The sequence below is a fragment of the Neofelis nebulosa genome, chromosome 4, assembly GCF_028018385.1.
Source record: "Neofelis nebulosa isolate mNeoNeb1 chromosome 4, mNeoNeb1.pri, whole genome shotgun sequence".
NCBI classification, from domain to species: Eukaryota; Metazoa; Chordata; class Mammalia; order Carnivora; family Felidae; genus Neofelis; species Neofelis nebulosa.
In genome coordinates, this window is record NC_080785.1 from 158,151,402 (window position 1) to 158,175,954 (window position 24,553).

Here is a 24,553-nt window from a genome sequence, read left to right on the forward strand (position 1 = left end):
CTGATCTGGCTGCTGGGGGGGGGGGGGGGGGGGGGGGGGGGGGGGGGGCGGGGGGCGGGGGAGAGCTTCAAGCAGAGCCGCCGGCCACGTCGGCTTTGGCGTCTGTAACGTTGGGCGCTAGCGACCACCTTCCTGGGACTTGGACCGTTCTACTGGCTGGTTTCTTCGGCCGCGACGCCTCCCTTCCCTGCATGCTGCTGCTCAGATCCCATGGCAGTCTTTGGGGTTTCCACATGCCCCTTAGGAGTTCCTCGCGGTTCTAGGTCTGTTCCGCCCTCTGGGTGATCTCCTTCAATACTGTGGCTGCTGAGATCTCCGCACAGGTGATTCTTGGAGGAATCCACATAGCCCCGCCATCCTTCTGTGTCCAGCTGCTTTGTGGATTTGGCAAAGGTACTTTGACAGGTCCACAACCGAACGTGTCAACTTCTACTCAGACTGGCGTGGCCTGAATTACCTTCCGAGTGAAACCGAAGCCCGCTCAGACACTTCTCTTTCACCCTCACATGTGGGTTCTAGTAGTTGTTGAATCTTGCTCTTCTCTGCACTGGTCTCCTGGATTATTCTCGAATCCAGATTTCACTCTGTGGTATGTTTGTTCTAAAACACTTACCCACTACCCGTTGGTGGTCGGTTGGGATCAAGTCATTGCCATCTGGCCTTAACCTAGGTTATGCCTAGGTATGCCCTAGGTTCCGCATACACTTCACGGGATTGGGAAGCTCCCTGAGACCTGAGATCAATTTAACAAACACTGAATACTTCTGTTGAATGCGAGACTCCAGATGGACTATAACAGTATCTGCATTTTAGACTGCAGCCCCAGGGAGTGGGCAGGAGGGAGAGAAAGAACTTCAATCTAGTGATGGTAGGGCACCTAGAGAAGGGGAGGATACTTTATTCATTGACATTCCGTTTCTGCCATCGAAACAAGCTCACAGCGTCCGCCAAATGTTGAATATGAAGGAAATGTTTTTAATTGCACTTGGTGAGCAAAAAATTGTCTACACACACGAATGTTTGGCTTTCAATTCTCTTTGACTCCTTATCCCATCAGATCGTGAGACCAATATCAAAGCAATTCTGGTAATGAAACTGCAGTCACCTTTGACACTCTCTTCGAGTTACCTGCCAGCCAGTCAGCTGTCTCAAGTTATCTTCCTCCAGATCACTTCCTTTTCATTCCCAGGCAAGCAGTATCTGGGATTAACAGGAACCACTTCCTAACTGGCCACCCCGCCTCTAGTCTACCCCCCCATTCTAGTCCTTCCTGAAAATGACTAAGTGGATTTTCCTAATGTGTTTCTTTGTTGATTAGTCTTCAGCGGCTCTCCACTCCTGACCAAATTAAGTTGGGGCTCTCATCACTATGGACCAGTTTACCTTCCAACTTTCCTCCTTCCTTCCTTTATATACGCAACACACAGAAGCCTTACGCAGGCAGGCCTTGTGCCTTCCTGAGTCAAGCAACAGGGACCATTTTCCCTGCTCCTGTCTCATCTATTAAAATCCTAGTTATTCTTCACAGCCTGGCTTAGGCGGGACTGGGTGTATAACAAAGGACAGGAGCTTTTGAATTACTGAGGCCAAGTGCTCTCACCTGAATATAGAGGTAATAATCCTCCTATCATGAAGTCACGGTATAAAGCAGATAACATTTGTTAATCATCTTGGCACAGTAATCTTTCCATCCTACTAACGTTCGCTGAACCAGAATACCTTATGTGTCCCCCCACCCCCAAACACATTCTAAAGTTCACACAAATGATAGTTTATGTAAAAATTTATTTGACCAAAATGTAGAAAAAGTGATACTATTACATATGATACAGTTGCAAGAATCTAAATGAAAGGTGTGCGTTTTATTTAATTGCACAATTTGCTAGTGTACCTTCTGGGTAGTGTGATGCTTAATAAATAGGAGTGAGGGGCAGAGAATCTGGATAAGCTAGAAGCAGGGTGATTTTGTCAGAATTGTAAACTTGAGTTGGCCCCCACACTGCTGGGGAATGTGGAATGTTTCAGCTCTGAGATGTTACCCCAGAAAGCAGAAAGACAACAAAGCCAAAATGCAGCTGTGCCTACAAAATGCTCCATATCCAGTTTAATCAGGAGTTTCTTGGTCTTTCATTAACTTGGTCCTGAAGAAGGAATTAAAGTCCTACATAAGTAAATCTTCAGTTTGCTATTCCCGGAAGCATACAGGAGAGGAAGCGAGGCCCATTGCTTTATCTGTACTTTGCTGTCAGAGAGGACCCTTCTGCCCAGTAGTTGTCAGCATTGCTCAGTTATTGATGGCTCGCAGTCTTTTTGATCGGACTTCTCTGAACGAGACTGAATTCTGCCACACTCATTCCTGCTAAGCAGATGGTCTCAGATCAGAGCAGACAAGCATGGGCCATTATTGGAATAAGAGATCTGCTCCTCAGAGAACCTCAGAATGAAAGAAACCTGTAGAGGAACATAGGATCTATCCAGAAAATATCTGGGTACTTATTACGATGATTTCCCAAGCATTCTCATACTACCTGCCCAGAGGATGTTTGTTCTGCATGGTGGTGTGTGGGAAAGAGCCAGGATGATAAGGTTGATCTATGGTTTATGACTTCCCACAAGGCAAGCCCTCTTCCCCCTCCTCCCTTTTTTTATGCTCTGGATGGAAAATCCCTACCCATTTTAATGGGATGGTCCCTGGCTACCTGTCGTGTGACCAACAGTGGCCCAGAAGGTTATGTATTCTGCGGCCTTTTAAGTTTACCTGTGACTAGACACTGGAGTTGGTTTTTGAAAGTATAAGTTTGTCTATTCTCCCAGGAACCAAACGCCCTCGGTCTCTATAGGCGTATGCTCAGTATGAAATACCCTGCCTACCTTATGAATAAATGCAACTTAAAGATAAAAATAGAGCTGAAAAAGCTGGTGCCATTTGAAAAAAGGAAGGAATGAGATTTAACGGGGTGCTCAAAGCTTCTCTGATACAAAATATTTGGTCACGTACTCATAATTTGCTTGACATTTCCAGCAAAGCGAAGATTTCAATAGCAAAAGAAACTTCTTACAAGAGAAGAGAAAGACACAGAGCTCTGGAGTTTCTGTTGGAACAAGACTCTTCTGTTTTGGTTATATACAGTTAAGTTCGTTTAGTGTCTGATCCAGTGTCTGATGTAAGCCCACATTCTCTTCTTTGGCCTGGGCAAGTTTTTCTGGTGAGGATTAAGAGTGGGGGGAAAAATAAATTAATAAGCATCTAAAATTTTGTTAAGAGAAAGAAAAAAAAAAAAAGCTTCTAAAACCCCACACCGTCAGAGTGAAAGTCATAGCGGAGAAAGTACTCCGCATTTAATTATAGCAGAACACCATCTACTAACAGGGTTGGAGTGTCAAATACGGGAGTCAGATACGGTTTTGAGATAAAACACAGAGTCTTCAACTAAATTTGAATTTCAGGTACACGACAAATAATTTTATAGTACAGGTCTATCCCGAATGTTGCATGAAATATACTTAGGCCAAAGAACTATTCATTGCCTATCTGAAATTCACATTTAACTGGGTGTCCTGTGTTTTAACTTGGTAAATCTGGCAGTCTAGAGTTAGAACACCTGGATGTAAGCCCCAGCCGTCCCTCTGAAATAAGGCATTTAATCTTGCTACATCTCCGTTTCCCCGTCTGTCAAGGATAAGGACAACAATGTGTGGTGTGGGAATTATCATAAGGACATAAATGAGACACCCTACAGAACTTCTGAAGTGCTACACAAACATCAGATCTGGGAAACAGGACATTTCTCCCCTAGTGCCAGTTTGGTGGCCTTTGGTAGGAAACTATAATCCTGAAACCCGTTTTCTCCTTTGGAGCTTCTGGGAATGGCCATTTAAATTCCAGGCATAATTGTGTTTTTGTGTCCGTGTGTCCACAGCAATGTAGTCAAACCCCAGAGAAATGCAGCATGACTAAAATCTAAGTCAGATTACGGGTGAATTATTAAATGACCGAGCTGATAAAATAAAAAATTTAAAAACTAAAACAGCGAGATGCCATTTAAAGCTATGCGTGACAGAGCTCAGGACAGAACCGGTTTGCGATGAGTGATGGCTGATAAGAGGACTAGGCCAAGAATCATTAAAATACTGGAGGAAAGCAAAATGCCTCCTAAAAATGTGATAGGATCAGCTTGGACATTTTCAGAAAGGAAAAAAAAAAAGGCTGCGAAGGTGGCAACCTTTCAACTACAACCGCTGGGCCTTTCATCCGATGAGGCCCTTAGAACCTCAAGTTGCTACGATCTGGGCGGATTGTGTCAGAAAGGAAGAGTGACCTGGGCCCGACTAATCTGGACGGACGGCGCCGGTTCGGCGCGAGCCAATGTCTCCATTGTCTCTCCTAATCTTAACCAACCAAGACATCGCTTTTGTTTTGCAGAAAAGTGAAGCGGCTCGTTCAGGGTCCCACGGCTGAAATGGCAGGGCTGGGATTCAAACCCAGGTCTCCCCACTACAGATGCTGACCTCAACTCACCGCTTAGATTCCCTGGCATCTACTTTGTGGTAGGTGTGAGATAACATAACAGGTAGTTGTAGATTTCTGTAGCCCTAATCTCTGTACATGAGGCTCCACCTAGTTGCTTAGTTAAGCTGAACGACTGGATAAGCAGGGCTGCAGTTATTTCAAAGGGCGGAGGATACCTAGGTCTGGAAAAGTCCCAGGAACAAATACACACAGAGAGAAAACACAAAACACCCACACACCCCTTCATAGGCTAATTTTCCCAGGGGCGTAAGTATGGCAGTGTGTGAGGGGAGTGGTTTATGCAAAAATTCAGGGGGGGATGACAGGACACCAGGAAGAGGCTGGGAGTAGAAGGGTGTGGGTCGTTTAAGGGAGATGGACTTTGGAGGGGTGAATACAAAGAACCCACCTGAATAAGAAATTACAGGCTGAGGAATAAGCTACAGTGACAAAAAAAATCAATCTAACTGGAGATTTTCCTGCCACTCCCAGGTTCAAGGGGCAGTCTACAAGACTTGACACTAACATGTCAGTGTTTCTGGGATAATTTGGGGGTGGGTACAGAGAAGTGGATAAGAATATTTGAAATGTGCATTCTTATGGAAAAATGTATAAGCTTTTGGTCACTTTCAGTGTGACCTCTTAGTACCCACAGGCTAATTTTTTTTTTTTTTTTTTTAATATACCCACAGGCTAACTTTATGAGTGCTCACCAAACCAAGGCAAGGTTCCTGGTTCTTGTTAAATCAAGTATGAGGAGATGTTAGCATCTCAGGCAACTTTGTTGGAACTCAGGAATGCATCCTTTCTCTTTGTCTGGCTTTCCAGCAGCCTCCACTCCCTTTCCCTGCTAATGGGATGCTCTTTAATTCCTTGTATAGTTGTCTTCTAAGGGCAGGGTATAGAGGTGAGGTTCCCTGGTGAACTTCCTCCCAGGACTGGGAGGGCTGGATACATGTTCCATGAACAATGAAGATATAGGGGACCCTAGACACCATTCTCAAGAGAGTAACAGAGAGAACATGTGTGAAAAGGCGGAATAAGGAGACCACAAAATGCCATTGCCGCTTTTTGAATCCGTAGATCAAAACCCGCTCAAGAGTAGCCTCTTTGTAGACACGAGCCTGCCAGTTTTTGCACATTCTGCTGACTCTATTAAGCTGCTTAAGAGGTCGGATGAGTCTCCATTCAAAAACAATTTCTATTTAAGGAAAAACTGCTTATCGGCACGCAGATATAGTTCGCTAGCAACATATTTGAGAGCTCATGCCAAATTGGCGTTTGTTTTCGTATCGTCGGAAAAGAATCATGTGGGCATAACTTTCTTTTTGAAATGAGCTCTTCATTGGAACCACCCACTTTCTGTTGTAGCCACGGTCCAGGGCATCACAGCTACGGCTCAAAAGCGGCAAGGGAAGAACATGACAATGAGAGGGCCTGGGCATGAGGAGGCCTGTCTTTATTTCAGTCACACAGTCACACAGTCACAGACACAGCAGAGGAAGGCTTGAAAGACCAAACCAGGAGGCAGACCACTGGAGCTTCGAGAAGCCCACGGGACTGTAGGCACCACAGTGAGAAGGCAAACTTCAGTATTGCTAGGACAGAGGGCGGCACCCCAGCTCCCTCTTAGAGAGAGGTCATGTCGTTGAGAGCATGGTCCAGTTCCTCGCTGATAGCTTTGTACTTGAGCTTCTGAGCATATAGCTCATCTAGAGGGCGGAGGTCCCCAGGGAGACAGTTCGGAAGAAGAGGTACAGGGGACAGAACGTGAGGGTCGGAGTGGAGTGCCACAGATGAACAATGACAGGAAGGAAACAAAAGTGAGAAAAGAAAGCATGAACTGAAAGAAAGCTGTGTCCTATGTCAAACACATGAGAAAACAAAAGATCAACGGAGAGGTTTCCAAGTGGTTTGGGGCCCTGCAGGGGATTAGCTATAATGAACCTTTGAAAGAATGGAGACTAGAAATGGACACAGCGTCTACCCCCAACCTCCCGCCCCAGGTTATTTCTGACTTTCAGTGATGTCACCCAGTCCAAAGGTTATATATACTTTGGAACGGGGAGATTTTTCCCTTATATGGAAACCTCACCTCCCAAACCAAACACTGGACACACGGTCTGGGGAATAAGTTCTGTACCCTTTCTGGGTGGGAGAGATGGTTTTAGGAGATGTTTGAATCCCAATATTCTGGAATTTCCTGGTTATTTTATGAAGAATGTGGGACAGAATTTTTTTTTTTTTTTTTAAGTTGGAACTCTTCAAGAAATTCTGGGATATGTGGGCACCAGACTTGCAGACTGGAGTCTTTATTCAGTCTCTACATTCTCTATGCTTCCATTTTCTCATACTGTGATAAACTCTTGAGCGCTCTGGGAGAGAGCTTCTGTAAAAATGTAAGGCATTTTAAAAATGCAAGGCGTCTCTCAGGAATGAGCAAATTGAAGGAAATTCTGAAGACTTTTAAAATCAGCCATATTTGGGCCTCCGTATTCACATGTGGAGCTAATTAAGCATGAGATCTTTTAGTTCTTGAGAAGTGGCGACCCAAGTCTGAATTTGACTTGCACGGTCCTGTCCCGTGCTTCTGACCTCCTGGTGTGCCCTCACCCTGCACTTCACTTTCCTAAGAGGAACAAAGCCCAGCTCAGCCCCTCCACAGACTCCTCCCACTTGCCAGGAGATTGTCCTGCAGGCGGAGGCCGAAAAAATGCAATGAGATCGCAGTGTCATACCTTCCAGGTCATCAATGGTCTTTTCCAGTTTTGCAACCGTTCTCTCTGCAAATTCAGCACGGGTCTCAGCCTGGAGGAAAAGAAAGGAGTCCCTAAGACGGCTTCGAGACCAGCCCCAAGAGAAAGTTGAACTAGCCGGGTACGGTCACGCTCACCTCTTTCAGTTTGTCGGACAAAAGTTTAATTTCTTCTTCGTATTTATCCTCCTTTTCAGAATACTGCGGGAGAAACCAAAGCAGTACTTTAAAAAAGGGGGGGACCAAAAAAGAAAGAAAGAAAGGAAACAGAAAAAAAAAAAGAAAAGAATGTAGGTTCTCTGCTCCTCAGAGAAAAGCGTGTGCTTGAAGCGCCACGAACACGCCTGGGAGGCCGAGTGGACACAAGCAGCACCTTTCCGGGCAGAAGAGATGGGCACAAAACTGAGGAGTGCATCCGTAGGGGAGCCCTCTGGGATGGAACCTGCGCACTCTCCAGTCTCCCAGCCTCAGGCCTGAGATCGCCCCCTGCCCCAGCACGGAATGCTCCTTTCCCCGTCACTACATGTCAGAAATTAGTTTTGTTTCGCCAGGTTCAACTCGGATCAGCACTAGCTAACCTTTATAGCTGCTTGCTCCGTTGCCAGATATCCCCAATCCCATTTTACAGATGAGTAAGGAGTCAGAGAGAGGTTAAGTAGTTTGTCTAGGGTCACATGGCTAGGAAGTGACCAAGCCATGACTGGAACCTGACTCTGGAATCTGAGCTCCTGGCAATCATCATGCTTTATAGCCCTTTGACACGTCACCTGCTTGTAACACATTTCCCAACTTTCCAAGGTCCCTCTGTTGGAGTCTTCAAGCACTGTATTACAGGGCCAGTCTCTTCAACTCAACGAGACTCTGAGCCCTTGAGGAGCAGAAGCCATATCATCGCTGTTACATCTATCCCCATGGCCCAGGACAGCATTTGGCACGCACACATAAGCTACATTTGCTCATCAAATATCTTAGTATCCATGTTAGTACTAATGACATGGCGCTAAACAAGACAGATATACTCCCTGTCCTTAAAACTTTCAATCTGGCAAGGAAGGCATATCGTTAATTGAGTAATTATGACCAACACGATGAACCACACGATAGGAAAAGAAGTAGGTGGGGCTATACAGCCAAGAAACCCCTAACCTAGATGTTCAGTACAACTGGAGGGCCCTGGGGTGCGGGGGGCGGGGGGTAGGGTGAGGAAGAAATAAAGATGGGGAATTCACAGGTCAGGCCACGAAGGGGTGTGTTCATTCCTGATGCGGTTCTCTCCGGTAATGACTGCTTTGGATACTATTTCAGCCTAAAAAGCCCAATTCCACCTCTCATATCTGCTGCTTGACTTGTTAGAGTGTATTTCTAGGGGATCCAGGGGAATCATTTGAGAGTGAGGCTCTGTATTTATACAATTATGCTCAGCTCTCCCTAGGAAGTGCCTGACCAGGGACCAATCTCATATTCCATCTCCACCCTTGTAGAAGGTGGGGGCGAAGGTGGCACCAAGACCCCACCGAAGAAGGAGTCTAGCCACTGGACATCTCTTTTTATGGAGGGAAAAACCTTGTGGCTGGGCAGCAAAGCTACTGTTACCAAACACAGGTCAGATCCCTGAGACCCTGGGCATGCTCCCGTGTTCCTTGGGGGGAAGAAAAGAAAGTCCAACAAATCACCAACTCAAGCCAGCCACCAACCTTCTCAGAGGCAGCCTCGAGTGATTTCAGATTGTTCGTGACGTTCTTGAGTTCTTCTTCCAGGTCACCACATTTTCTGTGCAGAGAGACAAAGGAATCTGGCGCCCTATCCACCCTCATAGCAGGCAATTCCCCTCAAGGTTTTCAAAAAGGAGGAATCCCCGCTGCCTAGGGCCCCCAGAAGGAATGCGGGGGAAAAATGTTAATGGCTTTTTCTGAGCCGGAGTGCTGTGCACTTATCAAAACCCTGTCGTGGCTGGCAAGGGCACAGCAGGCCGAGGAGTATTTGGAAGGTTTGTAAAGCACTCCTGGGCTCTCGCCAGGGGTGAGGCAACTGGGACTTGTGAAATCTGTGAATTATGAGGCTGACTCCAGAAGGTGCAACAATGCCACGGAGCACGGGAGGAGAGAGCAATCGGTTTGCACCCGACCCTCCGGGAGGCAGGCTCGAGAACAGATCCGCCGGATTCCCCTCTCTCAGCGCGGCGGGATGCTCCATGGAGCTGGATTCCTCACCCAAGACCAAGGGGAGACATTCTTGTTCCCCCAGAGCTTGCGTGACTGTGGTCAAGCTTCCCACCTTTCCTCCCCCAGGAATGTGTCCCAGCCAAACAATGACATCAGGAACAAGGCAGTGAGACACAACAGGGAAGCCTGCCTTTCAGAGGCAAATGTTCTCTTAAGAAGGCACAGCTTCCTGAGATCATCCTCTCTGGGAAAATAGGACTTCCCGGCCTCTCTGCTCCTGCCTGTCTCACTCCTATTTCCCAATACCTTTGTGGGAAGAGTCAACACGTAGACAAGCGCTTCCCAGGGCAGTTAAGAACAGACACCCTGTCAGCCATGGGGACGAGGAGCAGGGGCTGAGCTCTGAGTCCCAGATGCCCCTCCACTTGGCTTGAGCACTGGCCTTACCAAGTCGGAGTCAATTCCCAGTGCAACCAACTCCCTCCCGCTCCATCCCTCTCAGTCCCTCTCTGCCACTCACAGTTCGGACACCTCTGCGCGCTCCTCCGCCCTCTCCAGCTCGCCCTCCAGGATGACCAATTTACGAGCCACCTGCAGACAGAAAGGACCAACTGGGACCCCAACAACCACGTCTAGGAGGATGCCCCCCTCCCCGCTTGCAGACGGTGAAGCCCCTCCCCAGACCATCTGTGAAGACTCTGGCCCCGGAGGGAGGCAGACAGGAAGGGAAGCAGACCACGGAGGCCAGCAGGAGAGCAACAGAACTTTCAAGGTCCCCAGACCCACAGGATTCCCAATGTCAGCCAAACTGTGCCAAAGCACCCGGCTGCGGGACAAAACGTGATCTGACCAGTGGGTCTCCCTACCAAGTCAGACAAGTGCCACAGAGTTCCCCGGGACTTTCTAGCATTGCGGAAGATCGTCTCCTAGCCGAGTGGCCATCTCTGGAAGAACAGACGTGGACGCAGAAGGACAGCTGCCCCAACCAGGCGTTTCCTTCAGGCGGCCCCGGGGCTGCCCCGCTCACCTCCTCGTACTTGCGGTCGGCCTCCTCGGCAATGTGCTTGGCCTCTTTGAGCTGCATCTCCTGAATTTCCATCTTTTCCTCATCTTTCATGGCCCGGTTTTCTATCACCTTCATTCCTCTGCAAGGAGCAACTTTGTCATTACCGCCGCCCCCCCCCCCCCCAACCAGATTACCACCCTTGTATACCTCCAGACACCTGGTCATCCAAGCACCTCTCTGATGCCCACCAAGAACCTGTGCTCCGCACAGAAGATTGCAGAGGTGTTCTTCACTTCACCTTGGCCTTCACCTTCACAACTGCCCCACGAGGCAGGAACCTCATCCCCCACTTTGCAGAGGAAGAAACGGAGTGACAGGGAGGCCAAGTAACCTGCTCAAGGCTGCGTAGCTAGTAAGTGGCAGAGCCGGGACTCAAACCCTGGTGATCTGGCTCCAGATCCTCAGCTCCCATCCTCTACGGCCCCTCACCGACTAGTAACAAGTGCGGACACGCCAACGGTTACCACAATGGGATGAGGGGTCTGGGCCAGTGCAGCTGTGGGAATGATGAGTTCTGCTGCACTGGGGGAGGAGGTGTGTATGCGTCCTGGGAGGCTTTCCAAAAGAGAACACAGGGAAACCCCAGGAGCATTTCAAAAGCAGGAGTGAATGGAAGCCAGAAAGAGGAATGGGAAGACCAGGTAAGACGCAGGTACCAACAAGGTGAGGGGTGAGGACGGCCCAATCTGAAGTGGATGCGTCCAATTTGGAAAGGACAGTGTCCCGGGGACAGCTGGAAATGTGCAATGCAGCTGGCTTACCAGGAAACGAGCTCACTCTGGCCCGCACTGCTCGGAGTGCACTAGGGCAGCTCAGATACCCCAAAAGAGGCCAACCCAGGACAACGTATTGATGTGCATCATGCCTGCCCAGAGTGGAGGACCGTATATATCTTGCTGTTTAATAAATACTTCCATTCGGGCTGTCGCTCCCATTCCTCAAAACATCCTTCCCATCTGTACAGAGCCTTAACCTCCGTGGACAGGCAGACTTGGAAAACCTTTGCAGCTCTGGAGAGATCAAAGTGGCTTGCCCAACGATTAGTACGTGGCTGTGGAAGGACTGGAATCTAGACCCTCCAGTTCCCAAGTACAGAATTCTATCAAAACTAGCCTTCTCCAACGAGGGGGTCACCAAAGGCCTCTGGTGACATGACACAAGTAAGTGGGTTTGGTCAACTCCTGGAAGGGAGACATCTGGCCAGGCTGGTCTGACTGTGAACGCGGGCAGCGGCTAACCCAGGCCCCAGGCACAGCCCCGAGCAACTTGTGGCCGGGCCCTTCACCCTTCCTGGCGGCCGCAGCTCAGCCTCCGCGAGCGTGCCCAAAGTTCCCGTCTGGGCAACCGGCAGAGTCAATTTCCAAGACTCCCCAAGTAGTTTCTAATCTCCGGTGTATGGGCCACAACAGCACCATCCGAAACGAATCCTCTGGAGGGGTTTATACCAGGAAACCACCGTGGACCGGCCAAACGAGAACCCTGCTGCGATCGTGTGGCAGATACAGAATGACCACTGGCCCGGCCCACACCATCCCCGCACAAGGGACCCATTTTCCACCGCGCAGAGACGGCTGCTTCTGTGAATTACACAATCTGCCCTCAGTCCTCCAGAGCCCGCGCCGAGGCGTGCAGAGTTATCCTGCTCCGGAGGAAAGAGCATCCCGCCAGAGCCCCGAATGCATGCCACAGAGGTGGTTTGCATGCGTCCCTGACGTACAGTTGTCACTGCCCAGCAGCCTGAAGCCTGCCTGGTGGCACGGTTAACCAGCATCCATGCACGCGGCCCATTTTGAGGGTGGCCCATCCCCCCCCCATCCCCCCCGGAACTTGATATCTGGAGGTGACCAGTGAGATGAGATGCACGGTGGCTTTCAGAGGACACACGAAGCGGCACTCTGCGCACCGGTCTCCGGTGACAGTCCTACTTGCAAGTCTTACATCTACCCATTTTTTAAATTTCCTCTAGCGGGAGTTTCCTTCACAACCACCAGGACGACAAACGCCCCTACGCGGCGTGGCAGTTGACAAGGCGCTGCCGTGCATGGTCTGTGTGTGCACGCGCATCCACACCACCCGCATTCGGTCTCACCCCGGCTCTGGGAGGTCAGCCCCGCGGCACAGTCCCCGCTTCCGAGAAGCCAGTGCCGAAGCCGCCAGGCTGGAAGCATCCTCACCTCTCGCTCTCATCTGCGGCCTTTTCTGCCTCCTCCAGCTTCTGCAGGGCTGTGGCCAGTCGCTCCTGAGCCCTGTCCAGCTCCTCCTCAACAAGCTGGATGCGTCGATTGAGAGCGGCCACATCTCCTTCGGCCTGGGGAGATGAGAGGTGCAGCCGGGTTAAGAAGGAAAAGGCCAGACGGCACCAGGAGTCCCCAGTGCACGCGGCACTCGACCCTCGGTTACCACGCCTCCTCTGACAAAGCCCACCCGGGAGTGCAGGTGGTTAAGGGATTCACGCTCCCATCTGGAGATTTCTGTATGATCTTCCCTGAAAATGTTCGGAAATTTCCACCACTCTGTGACAAAGGTGTGCATCCCAGGATGGGTCGGGCAGCCAAGTCAACACGGAAGAGAAGAGTATACACCACAGGAGGTGAGAAGACGGTGCTGGCCTCTCTGGGATGCCTAGACAGTAAGGCCACCAGTGCCCTGGCCCCACCCTGTCACATAAAAAGCACCGGGGGGTGGGGGGGGCGGGGGGACACCTGGATGGCTCAGTCCAGTAAGCAGCCGACTTCGGCTCAGGTCATGATCTCTCGGTTCGTGAGTTAGAGCCCCACGTCTGGCTCCCTGCTGGTTCACTGAAGCCGGCTTGGGGCGCTCTCTCCCCCTCTCTGCCCCTTCCATGCATGCTCTTTCTCTCCAAATAAATAAACTTTAAAAATAATACATAAATAAGTAAAATAAAAAGCTCCACTCCCAGTCACCTCCACAGCAAGATAAATGCAAGCATATGGAAGCTTCAGTTAAATGTTGGCCACACAATGTGAGGGAGGAGGGCAGCAGGGTCCAAACACCACCATGAATGAGGTCTGGCCCAGAGATGACGGGACAGACAGATGTTAAGGAAGGAAGGAAAGAAAAGTTGGTTACAGGCACGAGAGGGATGTCTGAACAGGGATACTGGCTTTTCAAGGTATTTTCACCTATAAGGAAGGGAAAATGGTGGCATACATAAAAGCAGAAACTCCAGGCTCAGAAAGTGCTAGGTCAGAATCCCCGTTCTGCCGATGCGTAGCCATGTGGCATCGGGCAGGTTGCTTCACTGCTCTGAACCACCCCCATCCTGGTCCCGGCACCATGAAGACCCATAACTGAAGGGTGTGGCAGTGACTGTACCCGGCATGTGGGAAGTCCCACAAAAGGACAGCTCTTACCGCCATGATTTCACCTCACTTAATCCTCTAGTGTTATAGGGCCACCTGGGTGGCTCAGCCGGTTAAGTGTCAGACTCTTGATCTCTGCTCAGGTCACGATCACACAGTTCGTGGGTTCGAGCCCCACGTTGGGCTCCGCGCTGTCAGTGAGAGCTTTGGGATTCTCTCTCTCCCTCTCTCTCTGCCCTTTCCTTACTCTCGCTCACTGTCTCTCTCAAAAGTAAATAACTTAAAAAAAAAAAAATCCTCCAGCATTTTACGGTGGGGAAACTGAGAGGTTCAGTTAGGTGAAGTGATTCTGTTCAATGTCACAGAACTGGTGAGAAATGGTCTCACGAACCCCAGCCCCCCGCAAGATCTTCCCTTGTTAAACCCGAGTCCTCTGGGGCTTCGAGGCCAGCCACTCTCAGGAAGAAATACTAAAGAGTTGGTGAGATTTGACTCAACTGAGGGAAGACGTGTTAAGCTACACTGGCTTCTTCATATCAAGACAAATAATCTCTGAATGGGGAAAGCCATAAAAATTAGCAGGAAACCACTGCCTTCCTTCTGAATTTTTTAAAAATATTTTTCTATCAGTTTGTGCTAGATTTGGTTTTATTATTAATTTTTTTAATGTTTGTTTATTTTTGAAAGAGAGACAGAGCCCGAGCAGGGGAGGGGCAGAGAGTGAGAGGGAGACAGAATCCGAAGCGGGCTCCAGGCTGGGAGCTGTCAGCACAGAGCCTGACGCGGGGCTCGAACCCACGAACTGCGAGATCAGGAACTGAGCTGAAGTTGGACGCTCAACCGACTGAGCCACCCAGGCTCCCCCCCACTGCCCCCTGAATTTATACAGCAAAAAAATGGAGTAAAAGAATGAGGCCAGAGATGCTGGAAAACACAGAGAATCAGGAAACTTTTCTCAGCTCCAGAGTCTTAGCAGATGGAGCGAAAACTCCCACAGGTGTCTCTGATCACAACTTCCTCTGTTAAAACCACCGATGAACTATTTTAAGAAACTCACCCACCCCTTCCAATGAGTGGGTGCCTTTTATTCTTTCTGATGACATGATTCTTTAACTCCTTCAGCAACAGGGCAGGAATTGATTTTTTTCCCCCCAACAGTTTTTTAGCACATTAGCAAAACCTCATCATCAGCACCACTACCTAATTCCAGAACATTCTCATCACCCGCCCCCCAAAAGAAACCCCATCCCCGCCAGCAATCAAGGAATTGCTTTTTAACATCAAACAAAGGTGCTTGACTCATGAATTGTCTTCAAAAAAATAAAAGCGAGGCTTTCTTTACGTGGGGAATTCTGAGTCCTGATAACCATGCTTTTGGCACACTTTCAACCGCCTGGAATTGAAAGAACGCTGATACATAGGAGGATATCCATCCATACATATATATGTATTTTTGAAAAACTGCTAGTCACTGCTAGTCATTTTGGGCTCCACCCCTTCCTGCAATCAAAGCTTCTACACTCTACAAAGGATTTCCCTTATAAGGTAAAAGAGGCTTGCTAGATACATGTGGCAAAGGAACAGGAAGATGTCGGTTAATCACACAAAAATCTAAACGAAACCAGCTGTCGGGAGGAGACCCAGAAGTCTGCCACACGCCGGCTCTTGGTTTTCTCCACAAGAGACCGAGAAAGGTTTTTTGTTGTGTGTTTTTGGGTTTTTCTTCCCTTCTCTGGGCTCAGTTCCTTTGCCCAGGAACTTTTCTTCAGACTTCCCCATCCTGACCAAGAGGCGCATGCTCTGAAAAGCAAACTTTTTACGAAGTCCACAACTTTCCAAAAACATCTTTCCTCCCAACTGGACTGTCCTCCTCCTATGTCTTGGCTCGAGGCTGAGGGCCATTTTTAAGCAGAAGTAATCGTCCTCCAGCGAGATGACTTGGGATGAGATCAGAGGGAGGGTTATGCCGGTTCCTTGTGTGAAAGAGGCCAAACCAGCTACTGTTTGAGGCTTGCACCAGGTTTCTGAGGCCTCTTCACGCCAGAGCAACTTACAGGATTAAACACCTCCACTCAGGCCAACACTGAAGCCGCCTGGGGCTCGCCTCCAGCCTTGACAATACACATGACACCTTTTCCACTTTTGGGGTCCTCACCCTTTCTCTCAACACTCCAGCTTTCAGGGGCCCTGGGCCCTCTCCAACTTTTTTGCACACCTAAGTCCCTCTTCCCAGCAAAGCCTTATTCTAGAATAATGCTCAACTTCCATTTTGAAGCCTACCCCACCGAGCGGCAGCTTCCCTGTGATGCTCCCACAACAGAACACTGAACCCCTCGGGTAGGCTAACCAGCCCTGTTTGTACCCCTCACCTCCATCAGACTGTGGGCTCTTCTGAGGTTACAGGGAGGGGGAAAATAAGCCCAGGAACTGAGCACCTACTCGGCGCCGGATGCTCTGCAGGGAGGTTGTACTCCTGGGACCCTCCCAGCTCTCCTAGGGGGTCGGTACTGTCCCCGCTGCTTTACAGATGGGGAGACGCGTTCCTAGCGGTTAAGTACTTGACGGCGTTAGAATCCAGATCTCTCCCCAGCCCCAGGAGTTGCCACCATCTGTCCTGCCCCGAGGGGCGGTCAGAGGAAGCTGAGAGGGCGAAGAGGGCGCCTCCTCGTTCTGCCCCATTATCTGTCTCCGGCCCCGCAGCGTGGAGCGAAGGCACACAAAACCGTCTCGGGTCCAGGGCCCCGAGCTAACATTCCTAGGATCCTTTGGGAAGGCGGGGTCCCGCGGCCGTCGCTCGGCGGCCGTTCCCGCAGGGACCAGCTGGGGACGGAAAGGCCGGCGGCTCCGGGCTGAACTTCCGCCCCCCGCCAGGAGCCGACACGTCGTCGCCGCGCCCCTGGGAACAGCTGGGAAAGTTCAGCTGGAGAAGGGAGAAAGTGCGACCTCACCCCCCCTCCCCCGAGTCCGTGTCGGCCAGTCCAACCCCAGACAATGGAAGCTCAATGTTTCCACTCTCACTTCCCGCTCCTGGGTCCAGGAGCGGGTCCGGTCCCCCCCCACCCCACCCCCTACCCGGGACCCCGGCGCCAGCCCGGAGTCAGATGGCAGCGCGGCGCCCCCCCCCCCCCACATCCCCTCCCCACTCCGGGATCGCGCATCCTCCCCGGCCCCATCCCCCTATTACTCGCTGGGCCAGCCACGCCCGATCGGGAGGCGGCGCCCCCTCCCCCGCCCCAGGCCCGGGCCGGACGACCGTGGAGGAAGGGGGTCTCAAGCAGGCCGCCCGGGGAGGTGGGTGGGGGGGGGGTGCGGGTCCTCGATCCCGGAGCGGCCAGGCCGGAGGGCGCGAAGGCGGGCTGGTGTGGGGGAGGGGGGGAGGACCGGGGAGCGCGGGAAGCGGGCGGCGCGGGGAGAAGGGGAGAAAGGAGCGCGCGCTGGGCCGGGGGGCGCGGGGCGCGGGCTCTCACTTTCTCGCGCCGCTCGCGCTCGCCGTCCAGCTCCCGCTGCAGGCCCTGCGCGCGGTCCTCCGCCTCGTCCGCCTGCTGCTGCAGGGCCTGGATCTTGCGTTTCACCGCCTCCAGGGAGTTGAGGCCGGCCATGGCGCGGAGGCGCGGAGGCGCACGCAGCGGGCGGCGGGCAGCGGCGGGCGCTCAGCTCGGCTCCGGCTCCGGCGAAAGCTGCACCAGCCGCGCCCCGGCCCCCCGAGCCTTTGCCTGCGCCGGGGCCGCCCCCGCCTCTCCCCGCCCCCGGCCCTGCCGCCGTCGGGGCGATGAGGTCACCCGGCCCGGCCGCCGACGTCAGCACCGCTGGGGGAGGGCCTGACGTCGGCACCGCTGGCCACAGCTGCTGGAAAGTGCCCCTTTTCGGGACTTATTTGGAGAAAGCGCCGGGAGGCACCGCCTTCTCCTCTTCCTCCTCCTCCTCCTCCTCCTCCTCCTCTTCCTCCTGGCGCTGCCCTCCCGCCAGCCCGTCCGGCCCCGGGGCTCCTGCCCGGCCCAGCTGCGGGCGTCCCCATTACTGCGCACGTACGTCGGAGGCTTTCTTCTCCGTCAGCTCCAGCTTCTCCTGTGCGTCCTTCAGGTTCTCGGAGTATTTGTCCAACTCATCCTCCGTCCCCTTCAGCTTCTTCTGGAGGTGCGTCAGCTCCTCTTCCACCTGGGGACAGATGGGGGGACGCGTCAGCCTGGGGGCCACGTGCCCGAGGCGCAGGGGCGCCCCCCACCCTCCATTCACAGGAGCCCTCTCTCTGCCTCTGAGCCTCAGGTGCCTCATCTGCAAAACAGAGATAACAACACTAGGCACCAGTCTAATGCTACCTGTTAATAGGATTTTTCACATTCTTCCCACCTCCTGGGACCAGCTGTGCTTATCTTTTGGGGCGGGGCGGGGGGGGGGGGGTGGTCCCAGATGCTCTCTCGGAATCAATCACAGCTTTTGGGAAACAAGGCCTGAAACCATTTCCCAGGAACACAGGTTCAGGTTTGCATACCAGTTTCAGGGGTGCGGCCTGCTGGTGATCCCGGGTTAGGCAGAAATAGGACTCTCATACTCTGGGCCTGGACTGTCCCCCAAGCCCCAGCCTGTGCCCACCCCCCCACCCCCCCCCCCCAGTTCTGCCTCCTACACTGGCAGCCAGAAAAAATCTTAGAAAGTTTATGTTTGCCCTCCCCCTGCCGAGAACTGCTGTGGCTCCCCATTGCCCAAGAGAGTGGTTCTCAGACTGTCTCACAAAATACTCTGAAAGATTGAAGGGCTCAGACTCGCTCCACTCCTGTACTTAGGGGTCCTGGCCAGAAGAGAGATGCCCCCACAAAGACCATTTTCTTCGAAGGCAGAAGTTAAACCTTTAAAATTATTGCACATCTGGCTTATGTTCATTTTAATTAAAATGTCCCTTACTTCCCCCCAATTTTCAGTTCTATTTGTTTACCTTGGAGACTTGCTGCTCTCTGGGCACTCCCAGTGTGAAAAGTTCGGGTCTGTGGGATACAAACCACAGACCCCCTCACCTCTCCCTCTCCATCGCCCTCCACCACACCAGTTAAGAGTCAGCTTTCTCCATCACCTCCAGGCTGTACCTCCCTCCCCTACCCCTAACTCTGGTCTGGGCTGGCCCGTGCTTTGATCTGACTTATGTCCCCGGTCCTGTCCATGCTCCCAGGGTGGGCGGGAGGCCCTCACTTCATCCTCCTGCTTCCTTTTCCCAGCAGGAAGCCCAGAGAGGTAGAATGACTTTCTCCAGAACACCCAGCACAGGATTTGAATCCACTTCTGAACAGGCCCTTAGGCCAGGCCTGCTTTCCTGCATCCCTTTCTGACTTCCTTCTTTTCTCTAACTTCCCGAAGAAGGTATGTTAGAAAAGCTGATGTGACTTCTAGGTCAAGCTCTGAATCTGATCTGGGTTACACACTCACCCCCGAGGTGATGTCTAAAATGTGCCAGATGCTTTGTGTGTGTGTGCGTGTGTGCGTGTGTGTGTGCCCGTGCAAATTCCTTTTTTTTTAATGTTCATTTATTTATTTTGAGAGAGAGAGCGTGCGCACAAGTGGGGGAGGGACAGAGAGAGAGAATGTCAAGCAGGCTCTGTGCTCCGTTTCACAAACCCTGAAATCATGACCTGAGCGGGTATCAACTGACTGAACTGCCGGGGGCGGGGGGGGGGGCCTGTGCAGATTCTTAAAAGGCCCCCTGTCCTGTCTTCAGGGCCACTGAGTGTCCTGCTGCTGAGCTAGGGAGTGGGGAGGGGAGTGGAAGGAAGGACCTTCAGGCAATAAGCCCAAAAGCCTGGCTCCAAATCCCAGCTCTATGATACCCTGTCCCCTTTTCTGACCTCAGTTTCCTCATCTGTAAAATGGAAGCCTTGATGTGGTGCTCTCTGAGTGCCCCAGTAGCTGCTGTGAAACTTTTGCCTTGACTGAGAAAATGAGCCAATTTCCTTAAAGACAGGTCAGCGTGACCCAGCGTCCACCTGACTTCCTTCTGGAAGGAGCTGTGGGGTGCAGTATTTCGTAGGTGCCACCTATGTGCCCACCAGAGCGCTCTCTTAACATGAAAGAGTGAGAACAAGTTCTGCAGCTTTGGGTTCATCCAGGTGCTGAGATGGTTGAGTGTTTGACAACATTTTCCGGCAACATTTGGACAACAAGGGGCGGGGACTGGGGTAATGTGGGCAGGGCGCTATGAGGCATTTAGAATGTGCCAGGCACACTGAGGCGCCTGGGTGGCTCAGTCGGTTAAACGTCGGACTCTTGATTTTGGCTCAGGTCATGATCTCACAGTTCAAGAGTTCGAACCCCATGTTGGGCTCTGTGCTGACAGTGCGGAGCCTGCTTGAGGTTCTCTCTCTCCCTTTCTTTCTGCCCCTCCCTCATGCATTCTCTCATAGAATGTGCCAGGCACACTACAAGTACTGCTTCACTAAAGCTCCATGTCACGGAAGGGTAAACTGAGTCCCAGAATGAGGAAGGGACTTGTCCCCGGGCCGTACAGATAGGAGCTGACTGATTCCACAGCTGCTTCGCTTGACTTGGAGGCTACCCATGCCCCCTGCCCAGTGCACCCTCTTCCTGCCTACCTTCCACATCCAGCACCGATGCCCCCTCCCCTGAGCAGCCTGCCCTGCTGCCCTGGGCAGAGCCTTACCGCCCACCTTGGACCCTCCCAGCCCCTGTCCCTCCCTCTGGCCCACCCCTGACTGTTGAGGCGGGGAGCGTCCCTCCATGTCTGGCTCTGTCTCTCCCAGCCTGGGCTCCCCTGGAGTTGCCTCCGGCTGAGGTCCCTCTGAGCCCCAGTATCACTCAGCATGGCACCGGGCCCAGGGCTCCCCACGGAACCCCAGGGGAAGTGCACGGAATGAATCAATGACACAACCCCAAACCCTTCAGCGGTTGGAGCCAGGTATGAAAAATAAATAAGACTGACAAACTGGGTTTCTTTCCGTCTGTCCGGTTTCTAAGCACAGAGTGTGTGTTAGTGTATGCACCTTGCTGGGGTCGGGGGGGGGGGGGGGGGCAGGGCGTGGCCTTGGCCTGACTCTGGGAGGTCTCTGACAAGTCACTTCCTTCTCTGGGCCTCAGTTTCCCTGCCTGTAAAACAGCTGGGAAGGTCATAGACTGCACACCTTAGTCTGTGTAAATGGGGCCTTAGGGCAGGGCTGAGGCAGGATGTGGGGTCAAAGGCCAGTTGTGGCGGATGTCACTGCCCTGGGAGGGGAGCGGGCAGGAAGCAGGGGGGGCTGGGCCTCCTGGTCCTGTTCCCACACTGGACAAACAGGGCCTAGAATTGGGATTTTGCTGCAGGGTCCCCAAGGGTCAGGCAGGCCCCACGGCCCACGCTCTTTGGCCTCCTGAAGCATAAGGCTCTCCAGGTAAGTTGAGTCCCTCATTGCCTCCTGCCTCTGTTCCCAGGCAGGACAGGCCATCCGCCCCATGGGAATGTGGCTTCTGCTTTGGGCCTCTGGAATCTTGGGTTCCATGCCTGGCCATCAAAAGGTAGCCTGTGCCCCATTTCACAGATAAGAACACTGAGGGTGCAGAGAGGGGCAGCATTGTGTCCTGAGTCAAAGTTAGAAGAAGATCCAGCCTGGATTCAAGCACGAGCTCACCCCAGTGGGTGACTTCGTGGAGAAACAAGAACAGAATAAAAATCCAGCTGAAGGTGAGAGAACCTGTCCCTGCTTTGGGGCCATACAGCTGGCTGAAAGCTCTGAGAAGCCTTTCCTTTTGAATTTGTGTCTGCCTGGGGAGATTATGCTGCATCAGTCACCCACACCTTAGTGAAAATTAGAGCCCTAAACTCGCTTTTCTCTGAATCCCCAGCTAAGCATCTCATGGCAAGGGCTAAATGATGGATGGAAGCAGGCAGCTCAGGGCCAGCACAAGAGGGGCGGCTGTATCTGCCAGGGAGGGGAACCAGGAGGGAGGAAGGGAGTGTGGCAGGGAGCGCTGGGGCGGGGCTGGCCTCTCCCAGTGTGTCACAGGCTCTTAGGGAAGCCCGGGGAGACTGGGGGATGGGGAGGCCCAAAGGGGAAGTAGGAAATAATCCTGCATTTATTGAGTGCTTACTCTGTGCGGGGCACCGGGACAAGGGCTCCACCTGCAGTCATCTCTCATCCTCCCATGGTCATGAGGGAAGCACCACGGTCACTTTCCTGTCTCAAACGTGGGGCCACTGAGGCACAGAAGGCCTTCGCTCCAGGGCGCCCCGTGACCGAGCTGTGAAACAGGGCCAGCCTGAGCTCACAGCCTGCCCTTTTCCCTGCCAAGCTGGCCTGGCATATGGGCTGGGCAGGGCTAGGAGTGTAGTGTCACTGTCCTGGGTGGCTCCCGGGACTTATCTGAGACCCTGATGTCCCTGAGGGCTGGACGGTTGACCCTGGGGCAGTGGATGAGCCCTGTGGGGGGCAGGGTGCTATGGAGGGAGCAGCACCCCCTTCCCTCCTCCCTCTGGCTGATCTGGCCGCCCAGACCCAGACAAATGACTTCTGCTCTGCCCCGAGCCCTGGCCTTGGGACTGCCCAGCCCAGACCCCTGCCCACTGGCCACATTAGCTCCCTGATGCACCCCTACTGCCAGAGCCTCCTGGAAAGCTTGTCTCCGGAGCTCTGAGTCCAAGGCCACTGCCTGTCACTGTCGCCCCACCTTTCCCTTCTGGGTTCACAGCAGCAACGTCAGAGGCACCTGAGATACACAGAGATGCATGGAGATTTTCAGGTTCACCCTCAAGTCTCCAACTAGCCCAGTCCCCGGACTCTCACCCGCTTCCCCCAGCAGCTGGACACAGCTGGCCCCACTACGCACCCACACTCGGCCACCCTTCCTGGGCGGTCACCAGTGTGGACCCACGGTCCACACATACCTGGGTATGCGCTGACACGGGGCCAGGGTCACCCACATTCACGCACAGCTCCACACCCTGACACACGCACATACACACACCGATAGAAACAATCACCCCAACATGCACACACACGCCAACACAAATACAGTCACCTGAACACACACACGCTCTCCCCGACACACACACATCCCATTGCTGTCATGTCAACTTTGGCACAAGCGCACGGCCTCTCGCCCGCACACACGAGCCCGCGGTGACACCACCACCAACACGCTGGCAGACTCACAAACACACCCTCACGTACGCTGTCGGCCACACCCCCTCCTAGCGCACACTTCCACGCTCACACCCTCGTCCCAACACACTTACGCACACCAGCTTGCACACGCATCTGGCGCAAAGACCCCTTCCTTGCGCTCGTGCTCACGCTTGCCCTCTGTCTGTCTCTCTGTCTCTGTCTCTGTCTGTCTCTCTCTCTCACTTCGCTCACACTGGCCCTGCTGGGGCCACCTCTCTCTCCCAGCTCAGGGACCCTGGAAAGACAGTGGTGCCTCTCGTTCCCAGCCAGAGCATCGCCCCCTGTCCCCCTCCTGACTCCGGGACCAAGGCTTCCGAGAGTCCCCCCCACCCCCCACCCCGGCCCAGCACCTGGCCTCCAGGCTGGGAGCAGCCCAGAGACGGCGGTGGGCGCCTCACCTGCTTGCACTTGTCCTCGGCGGCTTTCTTGTCCGACTCGGCCTGCTCGGCGCGGTCGATGGCGTTCTCCTTGTCCAGCTTAAGCATCTGCACCTTCTTCTTGATGGCCTCCATGGCTGGGCGGCGGGTGCGGGCACAGAGGACCCTGCGGGGTGGGGGCTGCGCTGCGGGTCGGGACTGAGCGGCCCGGTGGGGGCGAGGCCCTTATAGGCTCCGGGCGCACCGCCCCGCTGCCGGGCGGGTGAGTCCTGGAGGAGGCCCAAGCCCAGGCCGCCGGGCCGGCCGCCACTCGCTTGCTCAGGAGGACTTGGCCAGCTCACCAGCCTCCCCGCAGCCCTCGCCTTATTTGGGCCTAGGATTTTCTCAAAGGAAAAAAAAAAAAAAAAGAAAGAGCCCGACCCGTTTCCGTTTTTAACCTGCTGACACAGGTCCCTTGTGGGTGTGCGGGCACAGCATTGGCTCAGGAGGATCCTGGCGGCCTGGCCTGCCGGGCCGGCCTCACCTTCCCCATCCGCGCTTGGGGAGCATAGAAGAAGGCTTGTGCGTGGGTGCAGGGTAGGGGCCAGGTGGGGTGGGGCGGTGCCCATCCTCCCTTCTCCTCCCCTCTGGTCCAGCCTCCGGGTATGGGGTCAGGACTCCAAGCCACTTCCCGCTCTGCCCCAGGGGCTCCCTGGGTCACCCCCGCTTTCTGGTGAGTCTCTGACACGTCATCTTCTCCCTCTGTCTCTTTTCCAATGAGTGTCTCTCTCTATCTCTGTGTCTGTCTCCCCATCTCTTTTGGTCTTGTTCTCTCAGACTCCCTCTGGATCTCTTTGTCTCTCTCTCTCTCTCTCTCTCTCTCTCTCTCTTTAGGGTTTCTCTGCCCTTCTTTCTATCTCTGCCTCCTCCTGTGTCTCTTTCTGTCAGCTCCTCTGCCCCTGTGGGCTGGCATCACTAGGGCAAGAATGACCTGGGTCATCTCTTGGGAATTCTTGGAAGCCAAGGCTGGCCCAGACCAGGCCCTGATGCCCTCCCTGCTCCATTCAGCACCACTGGAAAGGAGGTGGCCTTAGCTTCTCAGCTTGTCACTCAAGACTCCTGCCCTCTGCTCCCCAGCTGTCCCCAACACTGCTTCCCGGGAGGGCTGCCATTTCCCCACCTTCAGGCCTTGGCATGTGTGGGCATCCCCCCAACCCCCTGCCATGCTCGTCACTTCTGTCCTC

At 53.2% G+C, this 24,553-nt stretch overlaps 1 protein-coding gene and 1 long non-coding RNA gene across 5 annotated transcripts; one reads left to right on the plus strand and one right to left on the minus strand.

The window, feature by feature from the left end:
* The first annotated feature begins 37 nt into the window (after window positions 1-37).
* Window positions 38-3,074, plus strand: LOC131510454 (uncharacterized). Its single transcript, XR_009261063.1, has 2 exons — window positions 38-589; window positions 1,058-3,074. It is a non-coding gene; the product is annotated as an uncharacterized LOC131510454 (long non-coding RNA).
* TPM4 (tropomyosin 4) lies at window positions 1,769-23,594 on the minus strand. Of its 4 annotated transcripts, none has more exons than XM_058727609.1 (9): window positions 23,352-23,567; window positions 17,846-17,971; window positions 12,668-12,801; window positions 10,455-10,572; window positions 9,948-10,018; window positions 8,960-9,035; window positions 7,404-7,466; window positions 7,249-7,318; window positions 1,769-3,203 (listed from the first exon to the last, which is right to left on the minus strand). In XM_058727609.1, exons 1-9 carry the CDS (start codon window positions 23,463-23,465, stop codon window positions 3,121-3,123), a joined length of 855 nt encoding a protein of 284 aa, XP_058583592.1. In that variant the 5' UTR covers window positions 23,466-23,567; the 3' UTR covers window positions 1,769-3,120. The 4 variants fall into 4 exon arrangements, with proteins under 4 accessions (XP_058583592.1, XP_058583594.1, XP_058583593.1 ...); XM_058727610.1 differs by lacking the exon at window positions 1,769-3,203 and adding an exon at window positions 5,953-6,222 and having other exon boundaries at window positions 23,352-23,594; XM_058727611.1 differs by lacking the exons at window positions 17,846-17,971; window positions 23,352-23,567 and adding an exon at window positions 17,284-17,588.
* Between the last annotated feature and the right edge of the window lie 959 nt (window positions 23,595-24,553).

Coding starts and splice junctions, on each gene's coding strand:
- TPM4 (XM_058727609.1), bottom strand. CDS start 23,465: ATGGAGGCCATCAAGAAGAAGGTGCAGATGCTTAAGCTGGACAAGGAG. Junction 7,467..8,959: donor TCGAGGCTGCCTCTGAGAAG/GTTGGTGGCTGG, acceptor TTTCTCCCGCAG/TATTCTGAAAAGGAGGATAA. Junction 3,204..7,248: donor GACCATTGATGACCTGGAAG/GTATGACACTGC, acceptor AATCCTCACCAG/AAAAACTTGCCCAGGCCAAA.